The 26733-nt window shown below is 40.8% G+C and overlaps 1 protein-coding gene across 1 annotated transcript in view; it reads left to right on the top strand.

Annotated features, from left to right (window-relative positions):
* dnah5 (dynein, axonemal, heavy chain 5) overlaps positions 1-26733 on the top strand; it is a 96264-nt gene that overhangs the window by 61445 nt on the left and 8086 nt on the right. Inside the window, exons 66-82 of the mRNA XM_056379909.1 lie at positions 89-268; positions 2723-2860; positions 4649-4784; positions 5049-5230; positions 5687-5821; positions 7394-7549; positions 12609-12791; positions 15503-15607; positions 16057-16195; positions 16648-16762; positions 17390-17580; positions 18776-18897; positions 20721-20870; positions 21544-21789; positions 22035-22254; positions 23572-23777; positions 24418-24621. Coding sequence (XP_056235884.1) covers positions 89-268; positions 2723-2860; positions 4649-4784; positions 5049-5230; positions 5687-5821; positions 7394-7549; positions 12609-12791; positions 15503-15607; positions 16057-16195; positions 16648-16762; positions 17390-17580; positions 18776-18897; positions 20721-20870; positions 21544-21789; positions 22035-22254; positions 23572-23777; positions 24418-24621 — 2808 coding nt within the window. The remainder of the gene's footprint in view (positions 1-88; positions 269-2722; positions 2861-4648; positions 4785-5048; positions 5231-5686; positions 5822-7393; positions 7550-12608; positions 12792-15502; positions 15608-16056; positions 16196-16647; positions 16763-17389; positions 17581-18775; positions 18898-20720; positions 20871-21543; positions 21790-22034; positions 22255-23571; positions 23778-24417; positions 24622-26733) is intronic.

Here is a 26733-nt window from a genome sequence, read left to right as displayed (position 1 = left end):
AAAAGTCCAGGTCCTTTTTTTAATTTAGAAAATTCTCTTCTCTCCCCTCTGCCCTTCCATGTTTTCTCCCCCTCTATCTGCCTTGCAGCAATTCCCCAAAGACACCATTAATGAGGAAATGGTAGAGCTGCTGCAGCCTTATTTTGACATGCCCGACTACAACATTGAAACAGCCAAGAGGGTGTGTGGCAATGTGGCCGGCCTTGCATCTTGGACAAAAGCCATGGCCTCCTTCTTCTCCATCAACAAGGAGGTCTTACCCTTGAAGGTAACATACAGATCCAGCACAGTGATGCAGCAGAAGATGAAACAGAACTGCTGTAGACAGTATATGGCATTAAAATTGGAATATAAAAATACTTCAAGTGAAGTTGTTATTGGTTGCGTGGACCCATAGATGATTGAAATTATCTGCTGTAAAATCCACTTTACATAAGCAGACTTATGTCATCCACTTAAATGTCCCCTTACACACATTATGATGCACCTGTCATCACATCAACAAACACAAATAACACCAGTGTGTACACACACACACACACACACACACACACACATACACACACAGATACGCACACACAGATGCACATGCAGACACTGGGCAAAGTCCATGGCCTCCTACTCTTCCACTCTGATTATTCAGGAACACTTACTGTGGAGCAGAGCGGTTGTTTTTCTGCAGAGAAACCCTGGGCTACAGAAACAGAACAGACTGTCTCTGATATGAAAGGATTTATTCATATCCCCACACTTTGGCAGAAACAATTTGCTGATGATGTAGGTAATAGAAGTACCCCAAAGAATTTAGACTGACAGACAAAGAGAAAATTAGGCTTTGAAATTAAATAAAAATAAAATTGGGTGCATCTCGAGTCAAGTTCCCAGGGCCAATTTCAATTTAATCATATTAATTAGTGTCCGGCAATTTAGATTACTCTCTGTAGGGTGAATTAAGAGTTTGGTTGGTGTGTGTGTGGGTGAACATCAGAAAACTTATTTTAAGATAATAACTTCCTCATCTTCATTTAGTAGTAATAATCATAATAATATTGAATATGAAAATCAGGCTCTTACATCAGCAAAAGATTAAATTTACAAAGTCAAACCAATGTCAAGGTTTGACTCATGAATTAGCTTAATTATGAATAAGCTTTTGAAACTCAGCTTTTCTACAACAAAATGAAATGAGATATACTGATTTCTACAGTAAAGGTTCTGTTAATATCGAAGTGACTGACGTCTTTTTTTTACATTCAAGCTGCACTAATTAAATGCTTCTATGCACTGGCACTTCAGTGTTAATTCCATATACACATGCTGACAGCAGAAAATGGTGCAGAGCTACACACCAAACACTGCACACCAAACCCTTGATTAATACACATGCTCAGAGTACTGGGATTATGTCTAGAAAAAGCAACATTATAAGCTATAGTATATTTCACCAGTTCATAGGTGTTTTCACCTGTTTGCTACAGCCAGTGATTTCATGCAAATGTCCCAAGTCCTTTTTTTCTAGTTTGTCTTTCTGCCACTGCAGTCTGGATGTCTGATGCATTACAATAATTTAAAAGGTTCAACTAGAATGTAGTTATACTTTTTGATTGTGTTCGCTAGAACTTTGCCTGATGATCACCTCTGCTTGCCCTTCAGTCATTGTATTGTTCCTTTTTACGTTTAAATCCCTCCTTTTTTCCAGGTCTCATTTTCCTACTTATTTCGACCTCTGCCACTTTTCTCCATTTTATTTGCACCTTTATGTTTCTGCTCTGTCCTGATCCTTTTTCACATCTTCTCTTTCTCTCTCTTTTACACACATGCACACACATGCACATACATTATGTTTTTCCCTTATTCTGTACAACCTCCATGAGAACTCTCTGCCTCTCCTCTTTGATCCTGACCTTTTGCTTTCGTGTGGAACACAGCCTGGCAAATTGATTTTTTGGTTTCCAGCTCAGTGGTAGCTTCCTTTTAAGCTGGCCAGCCAGGCTGCCAGACAGAGATACAGTTAGACAGACAGGCAGGCAGAAAGACAGGCAGGGATGGTCCTCTCGGATGTCAATTAATATTAAATGAATACTCCAGATTTCGTCTTCTACAGGCCACCCAAACGCAGTCAGACACACAAACACTTATACATACTCACAACTTTTCTCCAAATCTCTGTTTCTAAATGTCTTGCAGTGCTTTCTCCACAGCCCCAGCTCTACCCAGAAAATATCCTTTCTGCTTTTCCTTGCTCGTCCTCAGCTTCCCTTTCCTCCTCCCTTGCCCTTCTCATCACCCCTTTACCACTGTTTATTTCCAGTTTCTATCTATTGCCCCCATTTTCTCCTGTAAAGCTCTGTTCTTGCATCTCCAGTTTGACGACTCAAGCTCTTAGTCCCTACATCTGCGCCTGTGACACATCTTTACAGTTCCAAAATCTAAAAAGATGTATTTTCTACATTTTTACCTCCAATCCTTTTTTTTAAATAACGTTTTAAATTTATTTGTTTGTTTTTGCTCTCTAGACAGAACTGTCCCAATTTTTCTTCAGATAAAACATTCATTCCTACCACATTTCTCTTTTTCTGTCAAATCCTCCATATGTTCACCTCATCTGCTCTTTCCTTTCTTTTGTCTTTTCTCTCCTCCTATCTCTCTGTGAACTTTTGCAATAAAGGAATCACATATCCCTTTGTCTCGCTCTCTCTCTCCCTCTTCCCTTCTTTATTAGGCTAACTTGGCTGTGCAGCAGAATCGTCTGGCCATAGCTAATGTGGACCTTCAGAAGGCTCAGGCTGAGCTGGATGCCAAGCAGGCAGAGCTGGATGTGGTACAGGGGGAGTATGAAAAGGCCATGATGGAGAAACAGGTCAATAGTTTTATTTACCCTCCTTGAAACACATAAATAAATCAGGTTACCACACAAAACAGGAACAGTATGTGCTCGAAAGACAACTGAAACAATAATTGGATCATGTGATCTGAACAGATGTGATATGAATTATTTAATGGGTGCTGCCGCTTCTACACCTGGAGCTTTATAGCATCATCGTTTATTTAATGTAAATGTAATAAATACTTACGATATGAGCTACCTTGCACAAACTGGTGACATTTCAGTGACTTTTTCTCTTTTAAAAAATGTATTAAAATGAATTAATATCAGATAACAGCTCCTACAACTGGATATCTAGTGTTGGTCTGTTCCACTGACGCCTCTAATATACTGAGGAATTACAATATTAATATGCTTAGCTGAGTTTTAATAGCACATGACATTGCACTGCTCAGCCTGGATCCAAACTGGTGATCCCATTTTCTTTCGTAATTCACTTACCTTTATATGGCTGGCACAACTGTCTTTGTGCTTTATTGATTCAGTTCATGATTTCCCGGAACAATGATATTTTATTCTCTATCTCAGCTTACTCCTGTCCTTTTACAGCAGCAGTAAGTTTCTAAGTTAAAGCATATTGTTCATGAGTGGAAAAAATGTTGAACAAAGTGAACATTAAATTATGACCTTAATTAAGATTAATAAAAGTCTGTAAGTAGTGTCTTTACCTGTGTCTGTTTGTTAAAAAATATACATTTCTTAATCTTATGCTGTCCTGAGAGACATGCAACCATGCTATTTATGACCAAGCTGTGCTTCTTGAAGGTAGGGTAGAAAGCCTTAACTTGCTGCTCATGATTGAACATCCTACCATCATAATACAGTGTTTTAACAAAATCTCAGCACATCAAATGAGCTGCTCCTTTTTTTTTTTTTTTTAAATAAAATAGATGAGCCTGTAAACTGAATTCCCAGAAATCAACTGTCTTTAAAACACAGCCGGAAGACCTGTGATAACCTGCAACAAAACATGGAAACGGAAAAATTACTCAACCTGAGTTACCCTAGTGCCGCTTTTTAAATGAATGTCTACTGTGTTTGTGTTTTTCAACATCAGTACTATGTGTTCTGTGACAAATAACATGTAAATGGAACAGTATTTGCGTCAACACTCCCTGATTAGGAAATCTGGACAGCCCAAGTTGACTCTTTTCATAATTTTGTGATTAGGACGCAGAGCTGTTCATCTCTAGGGGCCAAAAGCGAGATCGACGGCCTCGTTGCAAGCATTTGAGGCTCAGACAATGGCTGTTAGGCAGTCTTTATTGATGACATCATTGCTATTAGACAAACAACCATATTATTGACAGTGCACAACTGATAGAGATAATTGTGATAAATAGCTTAGAGGTGCCAGTGATCTTTTGCAATACTTTTTAAAAGAAAGATTATTTGGGAATTGACATAGGACAAACGTACTGACAGAAAATGCAAACATATGCATCCATCCATCTATTGAGCTGATGCAAGCCTAACCCAGCATGGTAGAGGTAGATGCCTTTCACTGGGCTAAGACATACAGACAGACAACATTCAGAGAGTTTAAATTAACCTAACCTGCATGTCTTTGTACTGAGGCACATGGAGGAATTTCAGTACTGATGTGAACATGCACTGTGTCTTTATACACAGAACTGAGATTGCTATAAATATGTAGACATACAGAAAATGACTGGTTGAATGAGGGTTAGATGGATTGATGAAGAGCAAGTTGGACACATCAACCCACTGACCTGTTTATCTGCCCTCTCTTCCCATCAGACACTGCTGGAGGATGCTGAGCGCTGCAGACACAAAATGCAGACAGCGTCCAGTCTCATCAGCGGTCTCGCTGGCGAGAAGGAGAGATGGACAGAGCAGAGCAAAGAGTTTGCTGCCCAAACCAAACGCCTTGTCGGTGGGTTTCAAAGCTTATTCCTAAACTTAACTGTTGGTCAAAAAATGTTGACATCAGAGAGATGTATCTGAAACTGAATAATCAATGTTTTATCATTGATAACATATTTTTTAGAAATGTTGTTTGGATGTATAAGGCATGATTTGACAGCATTTCTGTCAGATGATTAATTAAACAAACAAGAAGTTACTATTAAATTACAAGCCCATGGAGTACAGTACTTTCAACAATATGTTCAATGACAGCTTTGTCTCCTTATTCCAGGTGATGTTCTTCTAGCCACAGCATTCCTCTCTTACTCCGGCCCCTTCAATCAGGAGTTTCGTAATCTCCTACTGAGTGACTGGCAGTGGGAGTTGAAGCAGCGTTGCATCCCATTTGGCAACAATCTCAATCTGACTGAACTGCTCATAGATGCACCCACTGTTAGCGAATGGAACCTACAGGTCAGTGATCTTCTTTGGTAACAACTACTGATCAAATCAACTAAAGAAATATTTTTAGTCCATATTGACGTTGTATACACAGTATGTGATTTATACTGTATGTTGCTGATCTATTTCCTTGGATAGGTGATTAGTAGATAAGCAGTGTTTGTGTTTACACAAAAACATCAGCATAATCACCAAAAACCCTACCTGGAGAATATCTGAAGTTAAAGAAACTTGACCTTTTCTGTATGAAACATATTACCTAGACATGGTATATATAGATTGCAGTTCACTGACTTATTTCATTCTTTACACGATAAATGTGTTTATCGTATCAATGTGTGCTGCTGCTAAATGAAATAGCACTGTAGAAAAAAAAACAGATTAGTTATATGCATTTGAATTAGGTGGCATTTGCTTAAGTAAACACACGGATTGAGCCTCACCAGTCATTTGTTTGTCATCTCATAGGGGCTCCCCAGTGATGACCTTTCTATTCAGAATGGCATCATTGTCACCAAAGCTGCCCGCTTCCCCCTCCTTATTGACCCACAGACGCAAGGAAAAATCTGGATTAAGAACAAGGAAACCAGGAATGAGCTGCAGGTTTGGGATTTTTTTTTTTTTCATTTTTGCACTCTTTGTATTGTTGTTTATTGTGTTGCCCTTTTGCCCATCAATCGACACTAAAAAACTCATAATTAAAAAAGTGAAAGCATGTTTGTATAAATATTTTTTAATTAATTCAAACAACACAAACGGTAATCTCTTATTTACAAAAATATTCAGATTCTTTGCTGTGACACTACAAACTGTGATTAGGTGCGAACTGTGTGCTTTATTTATCATTGATATGTGTCTCTTGACTGGAGTCTGTTGCAAATTGAATTACACGTACAAAGTACTAAATAAAGGTCCTGAAAGATTTGGAAATGCAAGATTTCAGTTTGATTTTTACTAAATTTGCAAAAATGTCTGAAAATAGGTTTTCAGTTTGTCATATTGGGTTAGTGAGTATTTTTTCCTTTTAGAATTAAATCTAAAGCACAAAAAAGTATGAAAAAATGAAGGGGTCTGAATACTTATGCAGCCACTGTATGTGACGTGTTTGCTGCTACATTCTGTAATGTATGATGAGGGCATAACAATGAATATACAAGAACAGCAGCAGCACTCTGGTGGGTCAATTAATTATGTTGCATAATCAACTTTTCACAATATAATTTCCAAAAGCCACTGATGGCCTGCAGTGTGTCAAGTTACTGTTTCTGTGTTTTCATTATTTTTGTTATAGTGTAAAATTGCCAAAAAATGACATTAAACGGAATAGTAGATCATAAATAACATGTTCAACTCAGCTACACCAACCTTAAGTCAGAATATCAATGTCATTACTTTTCATGGCTACCAAATTAATATGTAGCTTCCAGCTTCGTAATGTGAGATTTTGATTTTCAGCAGCCTCTAAAATCTTCACATTGCTTGTTGTAATACTCCTAGATCCTCAGATTCTGTAGTGTTGTTTTTGCCCTCTAGTCCTTTCCATTGTTCAACATGCTTTTCCTTCGCAAAATTCTGCTGGCGTAATAAGACCAGCCAAGGTCAGTGGCCCTGTTAGGGGCAATCTCTCAGCCGAGTGAATGCATTCTGCGATCCTATTATGAGTTTCCTGAAGACGCATTCCCCTAAGCAGCGGGTTTAAAGCCCTTCCACAAGTCACCTCATTAGACCAACTGTATTTTTTTTTTTTAAATATATGGTTTTCTAAAAATCTTAATAAGTGATGTATTATTAGTTTGGATTGTCACAATTCCCAGACAGAGGCTGGCCTTTGTAGCTTAGGAGAAGGAGGGAATGAGCGAGAAGTCAAATGTATCCCTCTCCTCAACAGAATCAGATCCTCCTCACTTTCTGTTTTTTTTTAATTGAGTGATTAGCTCACTAGTCTGGCATCAGTCTGTTGGAAACAAATGTGACTGCTGTTGAGGTGATTATATTTTAAAATCAACACATATTTACTTCTGTGTTACACAAAACATTTGAGATTTCCCTCAATGGGAGCATTGATTCCTTCAAAGGGGCAGTGGCTTCCAGCTGCCAACTGCATTCCAGATTGAGATCACACAAATGCCATTTTTAAATCCATCTATTAACTAGAGGTTAATTTTTCTGTCTTAGATCACCTCACTGAACCATAAGTACTTCAAGAACCACCTGGAGGATAGTCTGTCTCTCGGGCATCCCCTTTTGATTGAGGACGTAGGGGAGGAGTTGGACCCTGCACTCGACAACATCCTGGAGAAAAACTTCATCAAAACTGGCTCCACTTACAAGGTAACATGGCAGATATAACCATCCTAAGATCTTTGTGTACCAGATTTCTTTTTTTTTTTTTTAACCTCGTTTAGAGGCGTGTGAAATGGACAGGTGTGTTTTGAGTGCTGGTCAGAGGCACGATGGGACTTTGGGGCCACTTCCCTCCTACTATGCCAGCTGTCACACCTGTACTGATGCAGGTTGATTAGCTCACAAAGGGGAAAACAAGCCTGTTCACTGGCAGTGCAGACCATGGGTTGTGTTGGCTGGAGGTGGAGATGGTCTTTGGTTTCTTTAATCATGCCAGCTGGAGCACCTGACCCAAATCATGTTAACTGTCTGGGGACAGATTAAAATGTGCTCAGTGAGCTTGGTCACTCACAGTGTGTGTTTTATTGTGTGCAGACTCAGTGACTGTACAGAATCATTCCTTCCTATTTCCTATTTTTCTGGGTCTGTGGTATAATTGATTTCATGTTTTCCACTTTTTTTGTTCAATTTAGAGAAGTTCAGCTGCACTAACTTTTAAAAAGGTTTTATACTGTAGCAAATTGTGGTCTCTTTTGACTCATTACTGTAGGTATCTTTTTAAAACCCACCAGTAACCAGGGAAATTTATTTTACAACTTAGAGCAAGGTTAAGTAGAGAAACACATTTTTTTTACTGCTGTTGTTTATTGAAATACTAAAAACTTCAATTTTTCTTTCTCTAGTTAAGTGTTACTGACACTTTAGATGCTTGTTCACAAACATAGTCAAGGATTTACTTTTGTTTTGTTTATTGACACTTAAAAATATCAGACATGTTACAGACATTTTGTGTTGCCATATGGATTGAACTCAATAATTACCTAGACAGATAGTTACTGCTGTAAAATTGTTGTTAGAAAATTAAGATGATTCAGATGATTCACTGATGAGGTTCTATTTGTAAGTTTATGTAAGTCAAGTACACAGTTTTTCTAGTCTATGATCGACTTTGTAGTCGTATCATCAGACCTGCGGCCGCATGTTTTGGACACTCGGGTGAAGAGAGGAGCAGAGTTGTCAACCGACCACCACCTGGTGATGAGTTGGATCAGATGGCGGGGGAAGACGCCGCGCAGACCTGGCAGGCCCAAACGGGTTGTGAGGGTCTGCTGGGAAAGCCTGGCGGAAGAACCCGTCAAGATGATTTTCAACACACACCTCCGGCAGAGCTTCGATCGCGTCCCGAGGGCGGTGGGGGACATTGAGTCCGAATGGGCCTTGTTCCGCTCTGCTATTGTTGAGGCGGCTGTTGCAAGCTGCGGCCGCAAGGTAGCTGGGACCAGTCGTGGCGGTAACCCCCGTACCCGCTGGTGGACACCAGGGGTGGGGGAAGCCGTCAGGCTGAAGAAGGAGGCCTACTGGTTGGCCTGTGGGTCTCCGGAATCAGCTGACTGGTACCGGCGGGCCAAGCGGGGTGCAGCCGCGGCAGTTGCTGAGGCAAAAACTCGGGCGTGGGAGGAGTTCGGTGAGACAATGGAGGAAGACTATCGTTCGGCTCCAAAAAGGTTTTGGCAAACCGTCCGGCGCCTCAGGGGAGGAAGGCGGCAACTCGCTCACACTGTTTACAGTGGGGGCGGGGAACTGCTGACATCAACTGAGGATATAGTCGGACGGTGGAAGGCATACTTTAAGGAGCTCCTCAATCCCACCAACACGTATTCCATGGAGGAAACAGAGCCAAGAGACCTGGGGATGGATGGTCTAATCTCCGGGGCAGAAGTCGCCGAGGTAGTGAAACAACTGCGCGGTGGCGGAGCCCCGGGGGTTGATGAGATCCGCCCTGGGTATCTCAAGGCTCTGGATGTTGTAGGACTGTCTTGGTTGACACGCCTCTTCAACATTGCGTGGACATCGGGGGCAGTGCCCCTGGAGTGGCAAACCAGGATGGTGGTCCCCATCTTTAAGAAGGGAGACCAGAGGGTGTGTTCCAACCACCGGGGAATTGCACTCCTCAGCCTCCCTGGTAAGGTCTATGCCAGGGTACTGGAAAAGAGGGTCCGGTCGATACTTGAACCTCAGATCGATGAGGAGCAATGTGGTTTTCGTCCTGGGCGTGGAACTGTGGACCAGCTCTTTACCCTCGCTAGGGTGCTGGAGGGGGTCATGGGAGTTTGCCAATCCAGTCCACATGTGTTTTGTGGATTTGGAGAAAGCTTACGACCGTGTTCCCAGGGGCTCCCTGTGGGGGGCGCTCCGGGAGTATGGGGTGGATGGCCCCTTGTTAGCGGCCATTAAGTCCCTGTACCAAAGGAGTGTGAGTCTGGTTCGCGTAGCCGGCAGTAAGTCGGACCTGTTCCCGGTGAGGGTTGGACTCCGCCAGGGCTGCCCTTTTGTCACCGGTTCTGTTCATAACTTTTATGGACAGAATTTCTAGGCGCAGCCGGGTGGTGGACGGTTAGGGTTCGGTGGCGGGAGGATCTCGTCTCTGCTTTTTGCGGGTGATGTGGTCCTCTTAGCTTCATCGAGCGCTGACCTTCAGCTCTCGCTGGGGCGGTTCGCGGCCGAGTGTGAAGCGGCTGGCATGAAGATCAGCACCTCCAAGTCTGAGGCCATGGTTCTCAGCCGGAAACGGGTGGATTGCTCGCTCCGGGTCGGGGGGGGGGGGGGGGGGCGGGGGGCTCTACCTCAGGTGGAGGAGTTTAAGTATCTCGGGATCTTGTTCACGAGTGAGGGTAGGATGGAGCGGGCGATCGACAGGCGGATTGGGGCGGCGTCAGTAGTGATGCGGGCGCTGAATCGGTCCGTTGTGGGGAAGAGGGAGCTAAGCCGGAAGGCGAAGCTCTCGATTTTCCGGTCGATCTACGTTCCGATCCTCACCTATGGTCATGAGCTTTGGGTAATGACCGAAAGAACGAGATCGCGAATACAAGCGGCCGAAATGAGTTTCCTCCGCAGGGTGGCCGGGCTCAGCCTTAGAGATAGGGCGAGGAGCTCGGTCATCCGGGAGGGGCTCGGAGTAGAGCCGCTGCTCCTCCATGTCGAGAGGAGCCAGTTGAGGTGGTTCGGGCATCTGGTGAGGATGCCTCCTGGACGCCTCCCCGGGGAGGTGTTTCGGGCATGTCCCACCGGGAGGAGGCCTCGGGGCCGACCAAGGACACGCTGGAGAGATTATATCTCTCGGCTGGCCTTGGAACGCCTCGGGATTCTCCCGGAGGAACTGGTGGAAGTGGCAGGGGAGAGGGCCGTCTGGACCTCTTTGCTGAGGCTGCTGCCCCCGCGACCCGGATCCGGATAAGCGGGAGACGACGACGAAGTACACAGTTTTTTTTCTGTGCCTTGTTCAAGTAGTGGTGTTGTATTTTTTAGCAGCTAAGTGTGAGATGAGAAGAAAATGTTAATATCCAGGCCATAATCAGCCCCTAAATATCACCATTAGTGAGGTCATTTAATTAGCACTTAAAATCGTTTCAAATTAAATCTAATAGACAAACATGATGTTCCTGCATTTAATATGTAGCCGCACTCAAAGTGATTTCTACCATGGCAAGTCTAATGAGTTCATAATGAGAGTGTAGGCCATTAAACAAAATTACAGTATTGTTCTTTAGAGTCTCACTGGCTTCAAGAAACTACATTTCCTGTTGATGAGAAGTGAAATCCAATATTGATCCCCCTCCCTGTTAGATATCTTTTATGTAATGTTCTGTCGGAGTGAGATATTTTTAATTTGGGAAATTGCAGAGAATGGTTTGAATGGTTATTATTTTGTCTGCATTTTATTAGCCAAAATGACATCCCTGAAGCAAGCTTTGAATGTTAATTCTGGGTATTACAGGAAATACAGAATTGCACGTGACAAGAAACTCTAAATTGGTCTTTCTGTCAATAAATTGGTTTGAGCTTTCCAAAAAGCATTTTTATTGCACACATAAATGTGTCTTTTCTGTCTTGCTTGTAAAGATTTGAGAAACAATTTCCACAAAACACAATTAAGAGCTTAGCGGAAATGCATTATTTGTGAATTTATTGTCGTACTGTATATCACAAGGATGGCTTTTTACTTCCCACTCTGTCTCACTCCAGCTCAAACACAAATATATATATATATATATATATATATATATATATATATATATATATATATTTTTATATATATAAATAAAACTATACAGATTGTATTAGGTTGTGAGAAAGAGGCAGAGTTTAAGTCTGCTTACAGGCATTTCTCTCTCTCTCTCTCTCTCTCTCTCTCTCTCTCTCTCTCTCTCTCTCTCTCTCTCTCTCTCTCTCTCTCTCATTATCGCCTCTCAACTCGTGGCTCTGGCTGATGCTGGTTATTCAGCAGCTGACACAGCAGCAGCTGCCTCCCTCTGTCTCACGCATACATCAAACAAGCACACATGCATTGAACCTAAAGTACAACTGCAGGAAAACGTGCTCACACTCACACCTTATGGTGATTGCAAGTAAGCATATCTTCGATGCAGACAACATATTCAACCAGAAGTCTCTCGACTACCTAAGAGGCCTGAGTAGAGGTGTTTATGCTCTCCCTCGTACCTCTCTCTCCCACCCTTTCCTGAAAAGCTGTACTTTCTATTAATATCTTGGTGTGAGGACGAATTGAAGGTGTCTGCAGACAACAGCTCCAGGGAAAAACCGGCAGATGGATAATTAGAAGTTATACTGTCATGAGTAATTAAACGCTGATCAGAGCAAACACAAGCATATATCCACATACATGCGCACATGAATGGAAACACACAGGAAGTGTTTCTGTCAGTTGGCCTATTCATAAGTTGTTTTTTTTAAATTGTGGCTTTTGCGTAAATGACTGACTGACATGACAAATGTGTGACTATGTGTTGTTATTTGTCTTCGTGAAGTGGTTTAGGAAGGATTTGAATAATCAAGACAAATAAATGCAGTAAAAAGAAAACTTCCCTCCACAAATTGCTTCTTACTGTACATGTGCTTTTGATCTTTATATATTGTATATGTATAGGTATTTTATATGCTCTTTATTTTTGGTATTGTGCTGATAATAAAGTCAATATTCTAACTGTAAATGAGTATGTGTCTTTGATACTCTGTTTTCCTTTTGCAGGTGAAAGTGGGTGACAAAGAGGTGGATGTGATGAAGGGTTTTAGGCTATATGTGACCACCAAGCTGCCTAATCCGGCTTACACCCCAGAAATCAGTGCTCGCACCTCCATCATTGACTTCACTGTCACCATGAGAGGACTGGAGGACCAGCTGCTGGGCAGAGTCATCCTCACAGAAAAACAGGTAAAGTTAATCAAAGAAAATGGTAGCCACTCTATTTATTTTAGCTACTTGTTTCAATTAAGATGTGACATACTGTTACATAGTTACCAATTAGTTTGTTTAAACTTCAGTATGTTTCTGCAGGAACAATATACCTCTGACTAAATGCAAATTCCTTAGATCATTGTATTTCCTGGGAGCCCTTGGAGACCATTTACATGCGGGCTTGCAACACCTCTTCCTACTGTGAACTTCATTTTCTCTCTCTGGCAAACACAAGCTGTGTGACAATATAACTGAGAGGTTATTATCACCCTTTGAATATAGAACATGGCAATCACTACGCTCTTTAGACACAATGTAAAGAAACAACCACACTCCCAGAAATAGTGCACATACAGGTGAAACTCAAAAAATTAGAATATTGTTCAAAAGTTCATTCAAGTCAGCAATTCAACTTCAAATGTGAAACTAACACGTGATATAAACTCAGTACATGCAAAGTGAGATATGTCAAGGCTTTATTTGTTATAATCTTGATGATCATGGCTTACAGTTTTTGAAAACCCCAAATTCCAAATCTCAGAAAATTAGAATATTTGGAAAAGGTTCAATACTATAGGCTCAAAGTGTCACACGCTCATCAGCTAATTAATTCAAAACACCTGTGAAGGGTTCCTGAGTCTTTAAATGGTCTCTCAGTCTGGTTCAGTAGAATTCACAATCATGGGGAAGACTGCTGACCTGACAGTTGTGCAGAAAACCATCATTGACACCCTCCACAAGGAGGGAAAGCCTCAAAAGGTAATTGCAAAAGAAGTTGGATGTTCTCAAAGTGCTGTATCAAAGCACATTAATAGAAAGTTAGCTGGAAGGGAAAAGTGTGGAAGAAAAAGGTGCACAAGCCGCAGGGATGACCGGAGTCTGGAGAGGATTGTCAGGAAAAGGCCATTCAAAAGTGTGGGGGAACTTCACAAGCAGTGGACCGAGGCTGGAGTTAGTGCATCAAGAGCCACCACACACAGACGGATCCTGCAAATGGGCTTCAAATGTCGTATTCCTCTTATCAAGCCGCTCCTGAACAACAAACAACGTCAGAAGCGTCTTACCTGGGCTAAAGACAAAAAGAACTGGTCTGTTGCTCAGTGGTCCAAAGTCCTCTTTTCCGATGAGAGCAAATTTTGCATCTCATTTGGAAACCAAGGTCCCAGAGTCTGGAGGAAGAATGGAGATGCACACAATCCAAGATGCATGAAGTCCAGTGTGAAGTTTCCTCAGTCTGTGTTGGTTTGGGGAGCCATGTCATCTGCTGGTGTTGGTCCACTGTGCTTTGAGTCCAGAGTCAACGCAGCTGTCTATCAGGAGATTTTAGAACACTTCATGGTTCCTTCAGCAGACAAGCTTTATGGAGATGCTGACTTCATTTTCCAACAGGACTTGGCACCTGCCCACACTGCCAAAAGTACCAAAACCTGGTTAAATAACCATCAGATAACGGTGCTTGATTGGCCAGCAAACTCGCCAGACCTGAACCCCATAGAGAATTTATGGGGCATTGCCAAGAGAAAGATGAGAGACATGAGACCGAACAATGCAGCAGAGCTGAAGGCCGCTATCAAAGCATCCTGGTCTTCCATAACACCTGAGCAGTGCCACAGGCTGATAGCATCCATGCCATGCCGCATTGAGGCAGTAATTCATGCAAAAGGGGCCCAAACCAAGTACTAAGTACATATGCAAGATTAAACCTTTCAGAGGGCCAATATTTCTCTGTTTAAAATCCCCTTTCTATTAATTGTATGTGATATTCTAATTTTTTGAGATTTTCAATTTGAGGTTTTCATAAGTTGTAAGCCATAATCATCAAAATTATATCAAATGAAGGCTTGAAATATCTTGAGTTGCATGTTATGAACCTATGTTATACATTAGTTTCACCTTGTAAATCTAATTGCTGGAATAAATGAACCTTTGCACGATATTCTAATTTTTTGAGTTTCACCTGTATACACAAAGACACTAAAAGTATCAGGGACTTGATCCCTTCATCCGGGGCAATAGAAATGCACTATAATTGCACCCAATGTAGAGGGCACATTGATTGTGAGTGTGAAAAGACTGTAGGAAGGCTTAGTAATAGCTGATCATCAGATGAAGGATTTATGCCTGATGGGAGAAGTGGCTCTGTACTAAATATGGATTTAATCATAATGGGAGCTGAAGCTACTGCCTCAACTATAAAGCCTGCATCTCTGCAGTTCATGCAGCTTTCTAAAGCCCAACATCGTTGTTCAGTTATTTGCTTTCATTTTATGTCACAGCTCCCGTGTGTAGACAACTCTCAGCTATGACATTCACATACTATACGTCCCTCCAGTTTCATATAACGGTTATCAGTTATCTTGACCATAAAAATCCTTACATCCTTGTGACAGGTTGTATACTGTTAGGAGCAACATGTAAAGGGTGTCAGTCAGTACACTGACGACCAGATTGCGATGAGATTTTGTCTGGATACAAGATAAGGCCTGGATGTACTTAACTTTCATCTTGCCCAGTCCCAGGTTAAAACGTGAACTTGCAATATGTTATAATCTAAAGAGCATCTAACTTTTTTGATCAATTTCTTGCTCCTCACGAGGCATAAACCCTTTTGATTTTAATGATCCCATGGCCAGGTTTATAACCTTCATGTATGTGTTTGTGTGTTGTCTGTGCTCTTATGACACCAGGAACTGGAGAAGGAGAGGACAGACCTCTTGGAAGATGTGACATCTAACAAGAGAAAGATGAAGGAGTTAGAGGACAGCCTCCTCTACCGTCTGACCAGCACACAGGCAAGGAAATACATCTCAAACTATGATATATCAGAAATCACTCTGAAGTATTAAACAACGTTACCTCTGACTGAATTAGGGATTTGGGCATATGATATTCATTAGTGTGGAAAATGTAGCAGTGTTTGTAGCAACTTTTTTACATTCTTGTTTTAAATTCTAAAACCAGTTTATCTGACTTCTTAGTGCTTCCTTCCTTTATGAGAGAGCAATATAAAAAAATAGACTGTTTGTGACATTTGCTAGAAAATATGCTTGTCTGGAGTACCTTTAAATGGTGACCAGATAGTTGTGTAAATGAGGTCACCCAATGCACAAATAAGAGAAAATCATACATGCACATCAGTTCCAGCTATGGCTCTAATTCTGAACTCCATTACCGTTGCAATTTCATGGGTAATGTTTCCATTTTCATCTATTTTCTGACTTGCAAATATCTCTCTTTGTAGGGTTCACTGGTGGAAGATGAGAGTCTGATTCTTGTCCTTGGCAACACCAAACGCACAGCTGAAGAGGTTACTCAGAAACTACAGATTGCTGCAGAGACCGAGATCCAGATTAATGCTGCCAGAGAGGAGTACCGACCTGGTAGGTCATGACAACTGGCTCAAACACACAATTTACACTTTTTTTTTGGTAATTTGGTATGGTTGATTGCCTGCCATGTTTCAGTCAAGGTTCAATCAGATGAAAATGATTCATTTTCAGTGTGTAATTCAGCTCAAGCAACGACAAACATGGATATTGTCCAAGAGAAAATTTCACTACCGAATCCATCCCTAAAAACAGATTTGGTTCATAATAAAAACTCTGTGTCAATCTGTGCAACAAATGTTAAAGTAAACAAACAGTTTATTTAACTTCATCATCGGTTTTTCACAACATATTCTACTGGCCAATATTTTTTATGAAAGTGTGTGACAGGACTCTGTAAAGAGACTTTTTTTGATTCATGATTAAAGGCAAAACGTAGCATTTGCTTCAACAACCACAATTCTTTTGGCATTGCTGTTAAAATTGTCGTGTTTGTGTGTTTTCAGTGGCCACCAGGGGCAGTATCCTGTACTTCTTGATCACTGAAATGAGTATGGTGAATGTCATGTATCAGACCTCTCTGAGACAGTTCCTGGGACTTTTTGACCTCTCTCTGGCTAGGTGAGATTATTCTGCCATTTTCTGCTCTCTGTAATGAACTGATTTCTTTTATAAACATAGAAAAAACTTTTATTGCTTATTTCTTGCTCCTCTCACGGAGATGAATGTCATTGGGCGGGGGTTTGTTTGGGTTATTGGTATCATCAGATGGTGCAGTTGGAGCACTCGTTCCACATTCTTGGCGATTGAATCTGATGCTGAATGCACACGTCTGTGAAGCTATTACAGCTTTTCCCAAAATACTCATTTCTGAAAAGGGAAAAATTATATTAACAGTACTTTAGATAGCTCATAATGTATAATCCCAGTGTCCTGAAGCCAGACAGTTCCAATCTGTTGCCTAACTCTTACCTCATTATCTCTCTGTTATCTTTCTCCTTGTGCCACATTTCCATACAGTTACTACAGCAGGAAAGAGATACTGCCATATGTTGTCAGAACTGATATAAATCAGAAACGATAGCTACCTATGTTATGAGGTTTATTTTGTTGTTTAAAATATGTGACAAGTTGTGATAGTGATATTTATAATTTGGGGCTTTCAAGGTGACACAGAGCAGCTAACACACTGTGCAAATTGGATGAAACTGTGGATGTCATATCTGCTTTGAAATTCTTCTTGAACAGGTCCTCCAAAAGTCCTATCACCAGCAAACGCATCACCAACATCATAGAGTTCATGACTTTTGAGGTGTACAAATACGCAGCACGGGGTCTGTACGAAGAACACAAATTCCTCTTCACTTTGCTGTTGACCCTGAAGATTGACATGCAGAGCAACAGGGTCAAACATGAGGAGTTCCTCACGCTCATTAAAGGTAAGAGGCAACAATGTGTGAACAATGTGCAGTTTTTATTTGTAAAAGTTGTGATGTCTTCGTTAGTCATGCAGATGAAAGTGTGGATTGATTTTTTTTTTTTTTAAGTTTTCCAGTTGGAAGTATTCATGTGCGTGTGTACGAAGCTAAGAAAAGGCATTATGTTCAATGTGATGAATTACGCAGCAAGTTTCAAAACACTGCAGGTTAATTTCCATACTGCTGAGCGAAAATACAGTACATGGAACTTAATTAGTGCCTACAGAGAAGGGCAGACCTTCCAAAAGTGATAATTATGCTTGGGGGAAAAAAGTAAACTGCAAACACAGTTGTAATGTTGTTTATGTAATTCCTGATTTTGTTATCAAGCCAAATAGCTCCCTCAAATCCTATGATTTCCCTAAAGCACAAAGGTGTGAAGTGGTGAGTTTGAAAACATTACTAAATTTCAGAATTTTATGAGGCTGCAACAAAAGGATTTTATATTTCAAACTCAAGTATTAACTGAAGAGTTGGGCTGCTGTAATGATGGCAGTAGTATTTGGAAAAGCAAAGGTTTCCAGGAAGAAAGTGTTTTTTTATCTCTCTTGAGTCTGATCCCCTCAACTGTGTTTCTTTTACTAGTCTGTTACTGATTTTTGTGTCAGCACCTAGAATATATATATTGGACATGATTTGACCTTGCAGTTGAAGATAACCAGTGTGTACCGGTTTCCTCTGAGACTGCATTAAAATCTCAACATGTAAAAAGAGAAGCTAAAAGTGTTGTTGTACAGCTATGGCTCACCTTAGAACAGCCTCCAGGTTGTTTGATTAAGTTGGACTAAAATTGCTAGACTACTTTTTTTATTTATTTATTTATTTTGATCTGTTCATTATTCACTCAGCAGATATTGATTTTTTTTTTTTTTTTTTTTTTAATGCTTGTCTCAAGGTTTACACACATTTCAAACATACTGGTAATGTAGCAGTTCACTGACTCAGATATGGCGTGCTCCTCACCGCAGGGATAAAAGCCAACTATGACAACTGGCAAGGCCAGAACAGACACAGTCTGCTACTTGCATGCAGCTTGACCATCTGTCAGCTGCGACCTGCCGAACATGGACTCACAACATGACTTTTGTGTGAAGGTTATGTTTGCACGTTTGCATGTATTTGAAACATTTACCGTGGTGTGTATGTGTGTATCCAGGAGGTGCATCTCTGGACCTAAAGGCTTGCCCTCAGAAACCAGCTAAATGGATCCTTGACATGACCTGGCTCAACCTTGTAGAGCTCAGCAAACTGTGGCAGTTCTCTGATATACTGGATCAGGTACCACACACACACACACACACACACACACACACACACACACACACACACACACACACACACACACACAGCTTGATCAACTGGGGTGTGCCCTGACAAGTCTATGATACCTCTTTTTAGCTGAGAGAGTTTTAACCCACAAGGACTTTTATTTATTAAGTTTGCAGATAACTTATCTGTCATCACACACACACACAGCTTCAGCATTGGTCTCTAGGTGCTTATTAAATATTTTTTCACAGCTCTTCTTTGCTCTAGCAAGCATGTCAATATCAGTCTTATCATGTCTCGCGTCATCTCTCTCTTTTATAGACATCCACACACCTGCACACGCTCATCACGACTGACTGTCACTCACATACATACATACACCCTTGTGTGGGTGACTGACAGCCCGGTGGCTCCCATGGAAGGAAAAGCTCAGTGTTATGTGAAATGAGCTTAGTTTGGAGAAACCTTCAATCAGTTACTTTTGGCTGAGCATGTGTGCACATAGACACACAGGACTATGTATGTGTGTACATGAACTTGTATTTCTTCACATACACAAATACACATGTATTTTTGTGTGGATGATTAACAGGGATTAACAGTTATTTGTCTTATGAAATCAGTCTAGCAAGAAGAACAAGGTGAGGACAGGTTTGTGCTGTCATTTCCCCCAGAGAGGGACAGACTCATCTGAGCCTCTGGCTCAGACTTGACACTTCAAACAAGGCTGCACAACACACATGAGGCAGAAGCTCATGAACTGCTCCTCATTTCAACCCAAAAACAAACATCATATTCAGGAAACCATTTTAACCTTGTGGGTGAAGAGTTACTGTCTCAGAAATTCAGGTGTGCGATGTGAATGTGTAGCACCTTCTCTATCAACAGCTGAATACGAGTTATACGGTTACCAGGTTACGGCTGTGCATGTACTGTAAACGTGATCTCTGATTTCCTACTTTAACCTGATTTTACCCAATAAACTGGTTTCCTGCATGCGTGTAAATACAGTGATTAACAGGCTATGTGATGTCACAGTATATAGCATATGGTGTGCTGTCAAGCATTCATACCATGTCTTGGAAGTACATGGTATTTACAAGGATTCAATACGAACCGCTTTCCAAGCAATTAGAGCTAAGTACAGAACAACAAGTGCTAATCCAGGATCTCGTGTTTATAATCCATATTTACGACATACTATACTGTATGCTTGTGCATTTACCTAGAGTACATCATATGTAATCATATGTGATATGGAGAGAAAGACCAACCAGTATACATTAAATATGTTGTTATATATGAATGACCATGACTGATCAAGTTACACCATTGGTCAACTGGCTGACTGTTTGAGATTGGCCATTGCTCTTTGAAAATGAATTGGCACAAACAGGTTCCATTAGGATGGGTTAAGTGTTGCCAACTTCGCACATTTGTCGGTAGATTTAGAGATTTTTTTTTTTTTCCAAAAAAGAACCTAGAAATAGATCTAGGAACTTTTTTGGACAAACCTTTGTGTCTTTCCGTAGAAGATAGTTGCCAGTACTGCCCTCTAGCATCTGCTTCTATTGCTCAGTGAGTGGCGGAAAGGCGGAGCATCGGTTTGCAAATATGACGCGATGATGTCAGTTGTTTACAGCAATTCTACAACAGTTTTAAGTTACATCCTCAATTTTGCACACTGACGATACACGGTCCAGCTATATAATAGGTTACTCTTGTTTTTCCTACATTTTATACTGTACAGATTTGATATAATGGGAAGCAATGAAAGGTTTTGTAATTTTAATGTGTCGTCCTGTGTCAGAGCTGTTGAAATTGTCTTTCAGATAAGTCGTAATGAGAAGCAGTGGAAGTCATGGTTTGATAAGGAGGCCCCAGAGGAGGAAGTCGTTCCAAACTCCTACGACCAGGCTCTTGACTGTTTTAGACGCCTGCTCTTCATACGCTGCTGGTGTCCCGACAGGACCATCGCACAGGTTAGAAAAGACACATCTGTGTGTGTACTTAAAGCCAAATTTTGGTTGTCTAATCAGTTTAGCCACAATACATTGGTTTATATAACAGTATAGGTCATGTAAATCTGAGTAGCTTAAAGCAACTTATTCCTAATTAATAGATAGGTTAGGGCTGGGAAGGAGATGCCGGTTTACTTCAAAGATTCACTTGTATTAATGAAACTGGGTCCAGAAAAAAAGAGTCTAAAATATCTTAATCTACAGTAACATCCCCCTTGGCCAAAACTTTCCTTGAAGGGAAAAGTGGCACACATTTAGTAAAACAGCTCTCTCTCTGAAGCTTACCGAGCCTGAATATCTACAAAGGCTAATGGACATTCACTTTTTACTGATGGGTAGTTTTTTTGGTTCACTGCAGACAAGCCCGGAGTGGAATTTATTTTGTTGCACTCACAAACAGTCCAGCAGTTGTCCTTGTCTGACCTCCCTAGTCTTTACTGTCGACTGAAAAGAGTAAGCCAGTAAAAAATTCCTTTGAACTATTTGCTCAGTCCCTGGCCTTTCAGAAAGTAATTCCAATATTTTGTTTTTTTCAATTGGCCTGCAATGCTGAAGTCTTTCCCCTAGTGTTTTAATGATGCATTATGAGGCCAACAAATATACTGTGCCTCAGTTCTTTCCTTCTCTCCTTTAGGCCCGTAAATACATAATGGACGCAATGGGGGAGAAGTACACCGAAGGGGTGGTTCTTGACTTGGAGAAGATGTGGGAGGAGTCAGACCCACGAACACCTCTCATTTGCTTCTTGTCAATGGGCTCAGATCCAACTGACTCCATCATCGCACTGGGGAAGAGACTGAAGATTGAGACCCGATATGTCTCCATGGGACAAGGGCAAGAGGTCCACGCCCGCAAGCTTCTGCAGCAGACCATGGCTAATGTGAGTCAGTGGTGTGAGGTTGCTGCTAGTTTTGTATCATTTCATCTAGCAGCAGAAAATGCTGTTTCATGCAATATGTTGAAGTAGACATTGCAGTTCTCAGTTTCTAAAAATGTGTGTTTAAGCTCTGTGATCCTTAAAAGGTAGATCAACCTTTTCAGAGTTAGTTGCTCTTTTTGGGGGATCTTGACTTCATGTCTTTGTTGTCCTTAATCTGGATGATAACACTTACTAAATGTCGCCAGGGGGGCTGGGCCTTACTCCAGAACTGCCACCTGGGTCTGGACTTCATGGACGAGCTAATGGACACAGTGACAGAGACAGACTTTGTACACGACAGCTTCCGCCTTTGGATGACCACAGAGGTCCACCGACAATTTCCCATCACCCTTCTGCAGATGTCAATTAAGTTCACCAACGAACCACCACAGGGCCTCAAAGCGGGGCTTAAAAGGACCTATGGAGGTGGGCCAGTTTGGTTTAGTTTAAAGGAAAACAAATGAACCAGAATTTTGTCACAATTTACTGAGCAAGTTCAGTGGTGAGAGTGTACTAGGACTAAAGATGCACATATATGTATCCTCCTATCAGTCAATACAATGCTCCAGCCTGAAATCAACTGAAATAAAATGTCAACAGGTCACATACACACACACACACACACACACACACAGACAGTCAATCAGTCACATAATCAATAACTAAGAGATGTGTATATCCTTGGAGAAAGTCAGTGGGAGAAAAGATGATAACTGTTTGTCATTGTGTTACATCGAAGTGCCAGAAGCCTGTGATGTTACTGAAATTTTAAACAAGTTGAAACACAGAGTCAAACCCTAAAGAAGCAGAAGAGCAGAATATTTATTAGGTATAAACCAGCTGTCTTTGGCTGGCTCATATGGAAAAGGGATACATGTTCCTGAAGAGCAATTGAGAGTCTGGGTACACGCCTATCTTCAGCTCTTGAATCGTGGCTGTAATTAGAAGTTGAATTTTTTCATCAGATTTGGAAAAATTACATTTGTTGTGGGTAGTGCTTTCAGAATATTAAAGTCTGTTTTCAGGTCATTCTGATTTTCCCTTATTCCCTCAAAGCTGAGTCTCTCTTGCCAAATTTTAAATTACGGTAAAACTGAACAACCTGGATTAAGGAGAAACCAAATTGCTTGTCAGATGGCCATTGGAGAGACATTTTTCAGTAATTGAATGTTTTGCAAATCCAAATTTTGGTAGTTATGTAAATTAAAAGTTAGAATTTAACTGGTACTTTAAATCCCCCACCACACAGTTATTCTCTTGAGCCTGGAAAGATTTCCCAAACCTCATCAGCGTCCAGTAAAGCCCTTTGAGATGTTACCTGACAGATTCCCCAAAAGAGAATTGCCAACTTTCATTATTAAGTTTGTTTCCATTATGTACGTACATCATACCTGGTGTCTCAGAAAATACTGCATCTTAAAATATTTAAACAAATGTTAAAAAAAAAAAAAAAAGGATTCATTTAGAAAAATCTTAAGTAAAATTTGTTGACTCAGATCAAAAGTCACCATCCTAAAGCTATTTTTTAGTCTTTTGATTTTTTATTCCATCTTTGAAAAGGGAATCAGCACTGGTATCCGTTCCTAAAATTTTCCAGCGTCCACCAGTTGAAGTAACAAACTTTCTGCTGGAAGGCTTTGAATCATCCAATTGTTGACAGCTCACAGAGCCACAGTGATTTTCTGGTTCTTAGCCTCCTGTTCAAGAGACTGCTCATGTGTTCATCCGTGTATCCCTCACCAGGTATAAACCAGGACCTGTTGGATGTCAGTAACATGGTGCAGTGGAAGCCGATGCTCTATGGAGTTGCATTTCTCCACAGCACAGTACAGGAAAGGAGGAAGTATGGCCCTCTGGGATGGAACATCCCCTATGAGTTCAACCAGGCGGACTTCAATGCCACTGTCCAGTTTGTTCAGAACCACCTCGATGACATGGACATTAAAAAGGTAGAAGTGACACTTCTCACTGTATACCAGTGTTTGTTCAAATAGAGGGCAAGTAAGGTGAAAAAACTCATATTTAAGAGCTACCAACAAATACTGTAGTTCTGAGTGCAGAGTTACAGAATAATGAAGATTTTAAAATAAAGTATAATAGACACCTTACTAGTGGAAGAAGTGACCAGCAGGTTGTCTCCTGATCAGTTTTCCTGTGGCAGCATGTCAAAAATAAATACTAATAAAAGTGTCATAAGAAATTAGGGTTTGTCAAGTAATTATTGTACTCACATAAGAATGTATTTGACAACATTATAATGTGAGCGTCTAATATAATTGTATTAGTTTCAAAAATGGATAAAAAGAAACAAGGAAAAAGTCCCTTTGATCCTGTTTCTTTTGTGAGAGTTAACAAGAGTTTCTCATACTGTTTGCCATCTGATATGAAAGGAATTAATTTCAAACTCATGTCCATCAGAAATAATAACCATGCTAAAGATGAAAAACCACAGTCCCTGTCCCATGGTATTTCCAGTTTCCTCAGAGGTTATGCCTCACAATAACACGAATCAGATACGAACAATTGAACAACTGATTTTATTTTGGTGAGTACTGTAACCATCACAATGAATATTTCTTTTCTCCTCAGGGTGTATCATGGAACACGGTGCGGTACATGATCGGAGAGATTCAGTACGGTGGCCGTGTGACTGACGACTATGACAAGCGCCTCCTCAACACCTTTGCCAAGGTGTGGTTCAGTGAGGACATGTTTGGACCTGCCTTCAACTTCTACAAGGGCTACAGCATCCCGAAATGCTCCAGTGTTGACCAATATCTGACATACATTCAGGTGGGTGCCTCTCTGGTGGATGATGGTTAAGGGTACATGTTTTTATCTGACTTCTACAAATAATACAACAGGTGTAAAGGCTGTAGAGCTTTTCGTTTCGGCACATTAACTCCCTAATTTTCTACATCTTTGTTGAAATTATGTTCCTGTCATATGATGTTGCCTATTTTTTTTTAACAATGAGGACAGCAACACGCAACAAGCTGCCATTTGGGATTTTAGATAGAATGCAAGCATGCTCATTTTATCACAGATTATGTATGATTTGTGTGTGTGTGCTCTATGTGTATGTCTGGGGGCAGTTCCTGAGCTAGTTTCATTAAAGCTGGTTTCATTATGATGGATGCTCAGGGCTGCCAGGCTCAGCAAGCTTATTCCTCTGCACTGCCTTTCAAATAGAGAATGACAAACACAGCCTTGGAGAACACACACACAGACATAGACAGATATAAACTCACATAGATGAAACATTCACACGCACACAAATTTGCTTACAACCCTTTTTTCTCTTTCTGTCATTGACAAAAATACACACATGTTCACACTTTATCTACACATGCAAAATACACAACAGAGCACAGCATGTCTGTTTGTGTGTGTGTGTGTCCACGTGTCCTTGTATTTAAATTAAATACAGACAGACAGGAACGAGGCTAAAATTCCCCAAGAGGAAATAAATGACCACAGCAAGGAACAAAGGCTATTCTGTGCAGCACACACTGTGACACTCTCTTCATCACCTCACATTTTTCCCAGTGTTAGTCAGGTTCTCTCCTGATGTTTGACTCTATTTGAATGCAGTGTGGTTGATGTTTGAAGGATAAACTAGCTTATGATGACATAAATCACAAGTGTCTCCACAGTGCGAACTCTGAGCTGTTCTCAATCAACAAAGAAACAAGCTCAGAGGGAATCTGATAACCCAAGGAGAAATAAATCTTTTCTGAAATGTGCTAACATATGAAGATGAAACATTATTTTCTGGCGCCATGTTCATTTGCTAATTTCCATTTCACGCCATTGCACCATTCTTGATGTATTAAAGTAGATTATAGGTTTCCTTAAAAAAACAAAGCATACAACATATTACATCTGTTTACTCACATGACATTATTGATCATAATAAAGCTTTGTCCAGCCACTTCAGATTAAGTTTATTCTGAATTTTATAGTTCCATAAGGAACATCATTAGTTACACTATGGTAACAGATGGTCTGTCTTCCTGTCATTGAGAAAGACACTTACTGCAAGATGTCTTCGAACCAATTAAAGCAACACAGCTTTGAACTCAGTGCTTTTCATTGAGCCGATGTTAGTGAGTCACTTTTAGAATTCCTAATCTTAATTAGAGCAACTTTAGCTCTGAATTTAATCCTAAAATCTAGGTTTTACACTAATTTAAATGGCATCAGTGGCAGCCATGTAATTCCTATTAGGGTCAGCAGTTCACTATAAATAAACCATATTAGAGAACCAGTTTATATGCGTTGTATTCAGGTTTTGTTTTGTTTTTTTCCAGTGGATTTCTTTTAGCCACCTGATCTTGTGACGAAATAATTAATCACAATATTAGTGAAGGCATACATCTATACTGCTGAGATATTTATCCTGTGAGACCAGATGAACAATTGTTATTGACTGCTACAGAACTCCTGTCATAGCGCGCACAGTCAGTGGGTGATCTCCTTTGCTCAGAAAACTTTTAACAAAAGTTAAATAACACAAGTTTGTGAGAGAGAGAGATGCAACCAAGGTCCATTGCTGCCAGTAACTATGTACATTCAAGTCTGCAGTCTCTGAGATGGTAAGAAATCACAACACACATTTCTCTATAAGGCACAGCTGAGGATTGCTGTCTTGTCCTAAAACATGTCCATCTGAAACATCACATACAGCTACCCATCACCACAGAGATGGTTCATTTCGCAGCACTAGATCCAATGGCTCTGTCCTGGGCCTATTGAAGACAGTTGGCTGTGTTTATAGGTGGAAAACCAGGGAGTGTTGTAGGTTAGATTGGAGGGATGGCATGAATCTCCCATGTGTTATATCCTTGCGAAGCTCTTCACTGGAGGGTGAAAAGAAGCAGCTGGTGACACCGTGTGTATCAG

Source organism: Seriola aureovittata, chromosome 7, assembly GCF_021018895.1.
Source record: "Seriola aureovittata isolate HTS-2021-v1 ecotype China chromosome 7, ASM2101889v1, whole genome shotgun sequence".
Classification (NCBI taxonomy): Eukaryota; Metazoa; Chordata; class Actinopteri; order Carangiformes; family Carangidae; genus Seriola; species Seriola aureovittata.
Note: the sequence above shows the minus strand (reverse complement) of the source record. Positions and strands in the feature narration are given on the sequence as shown.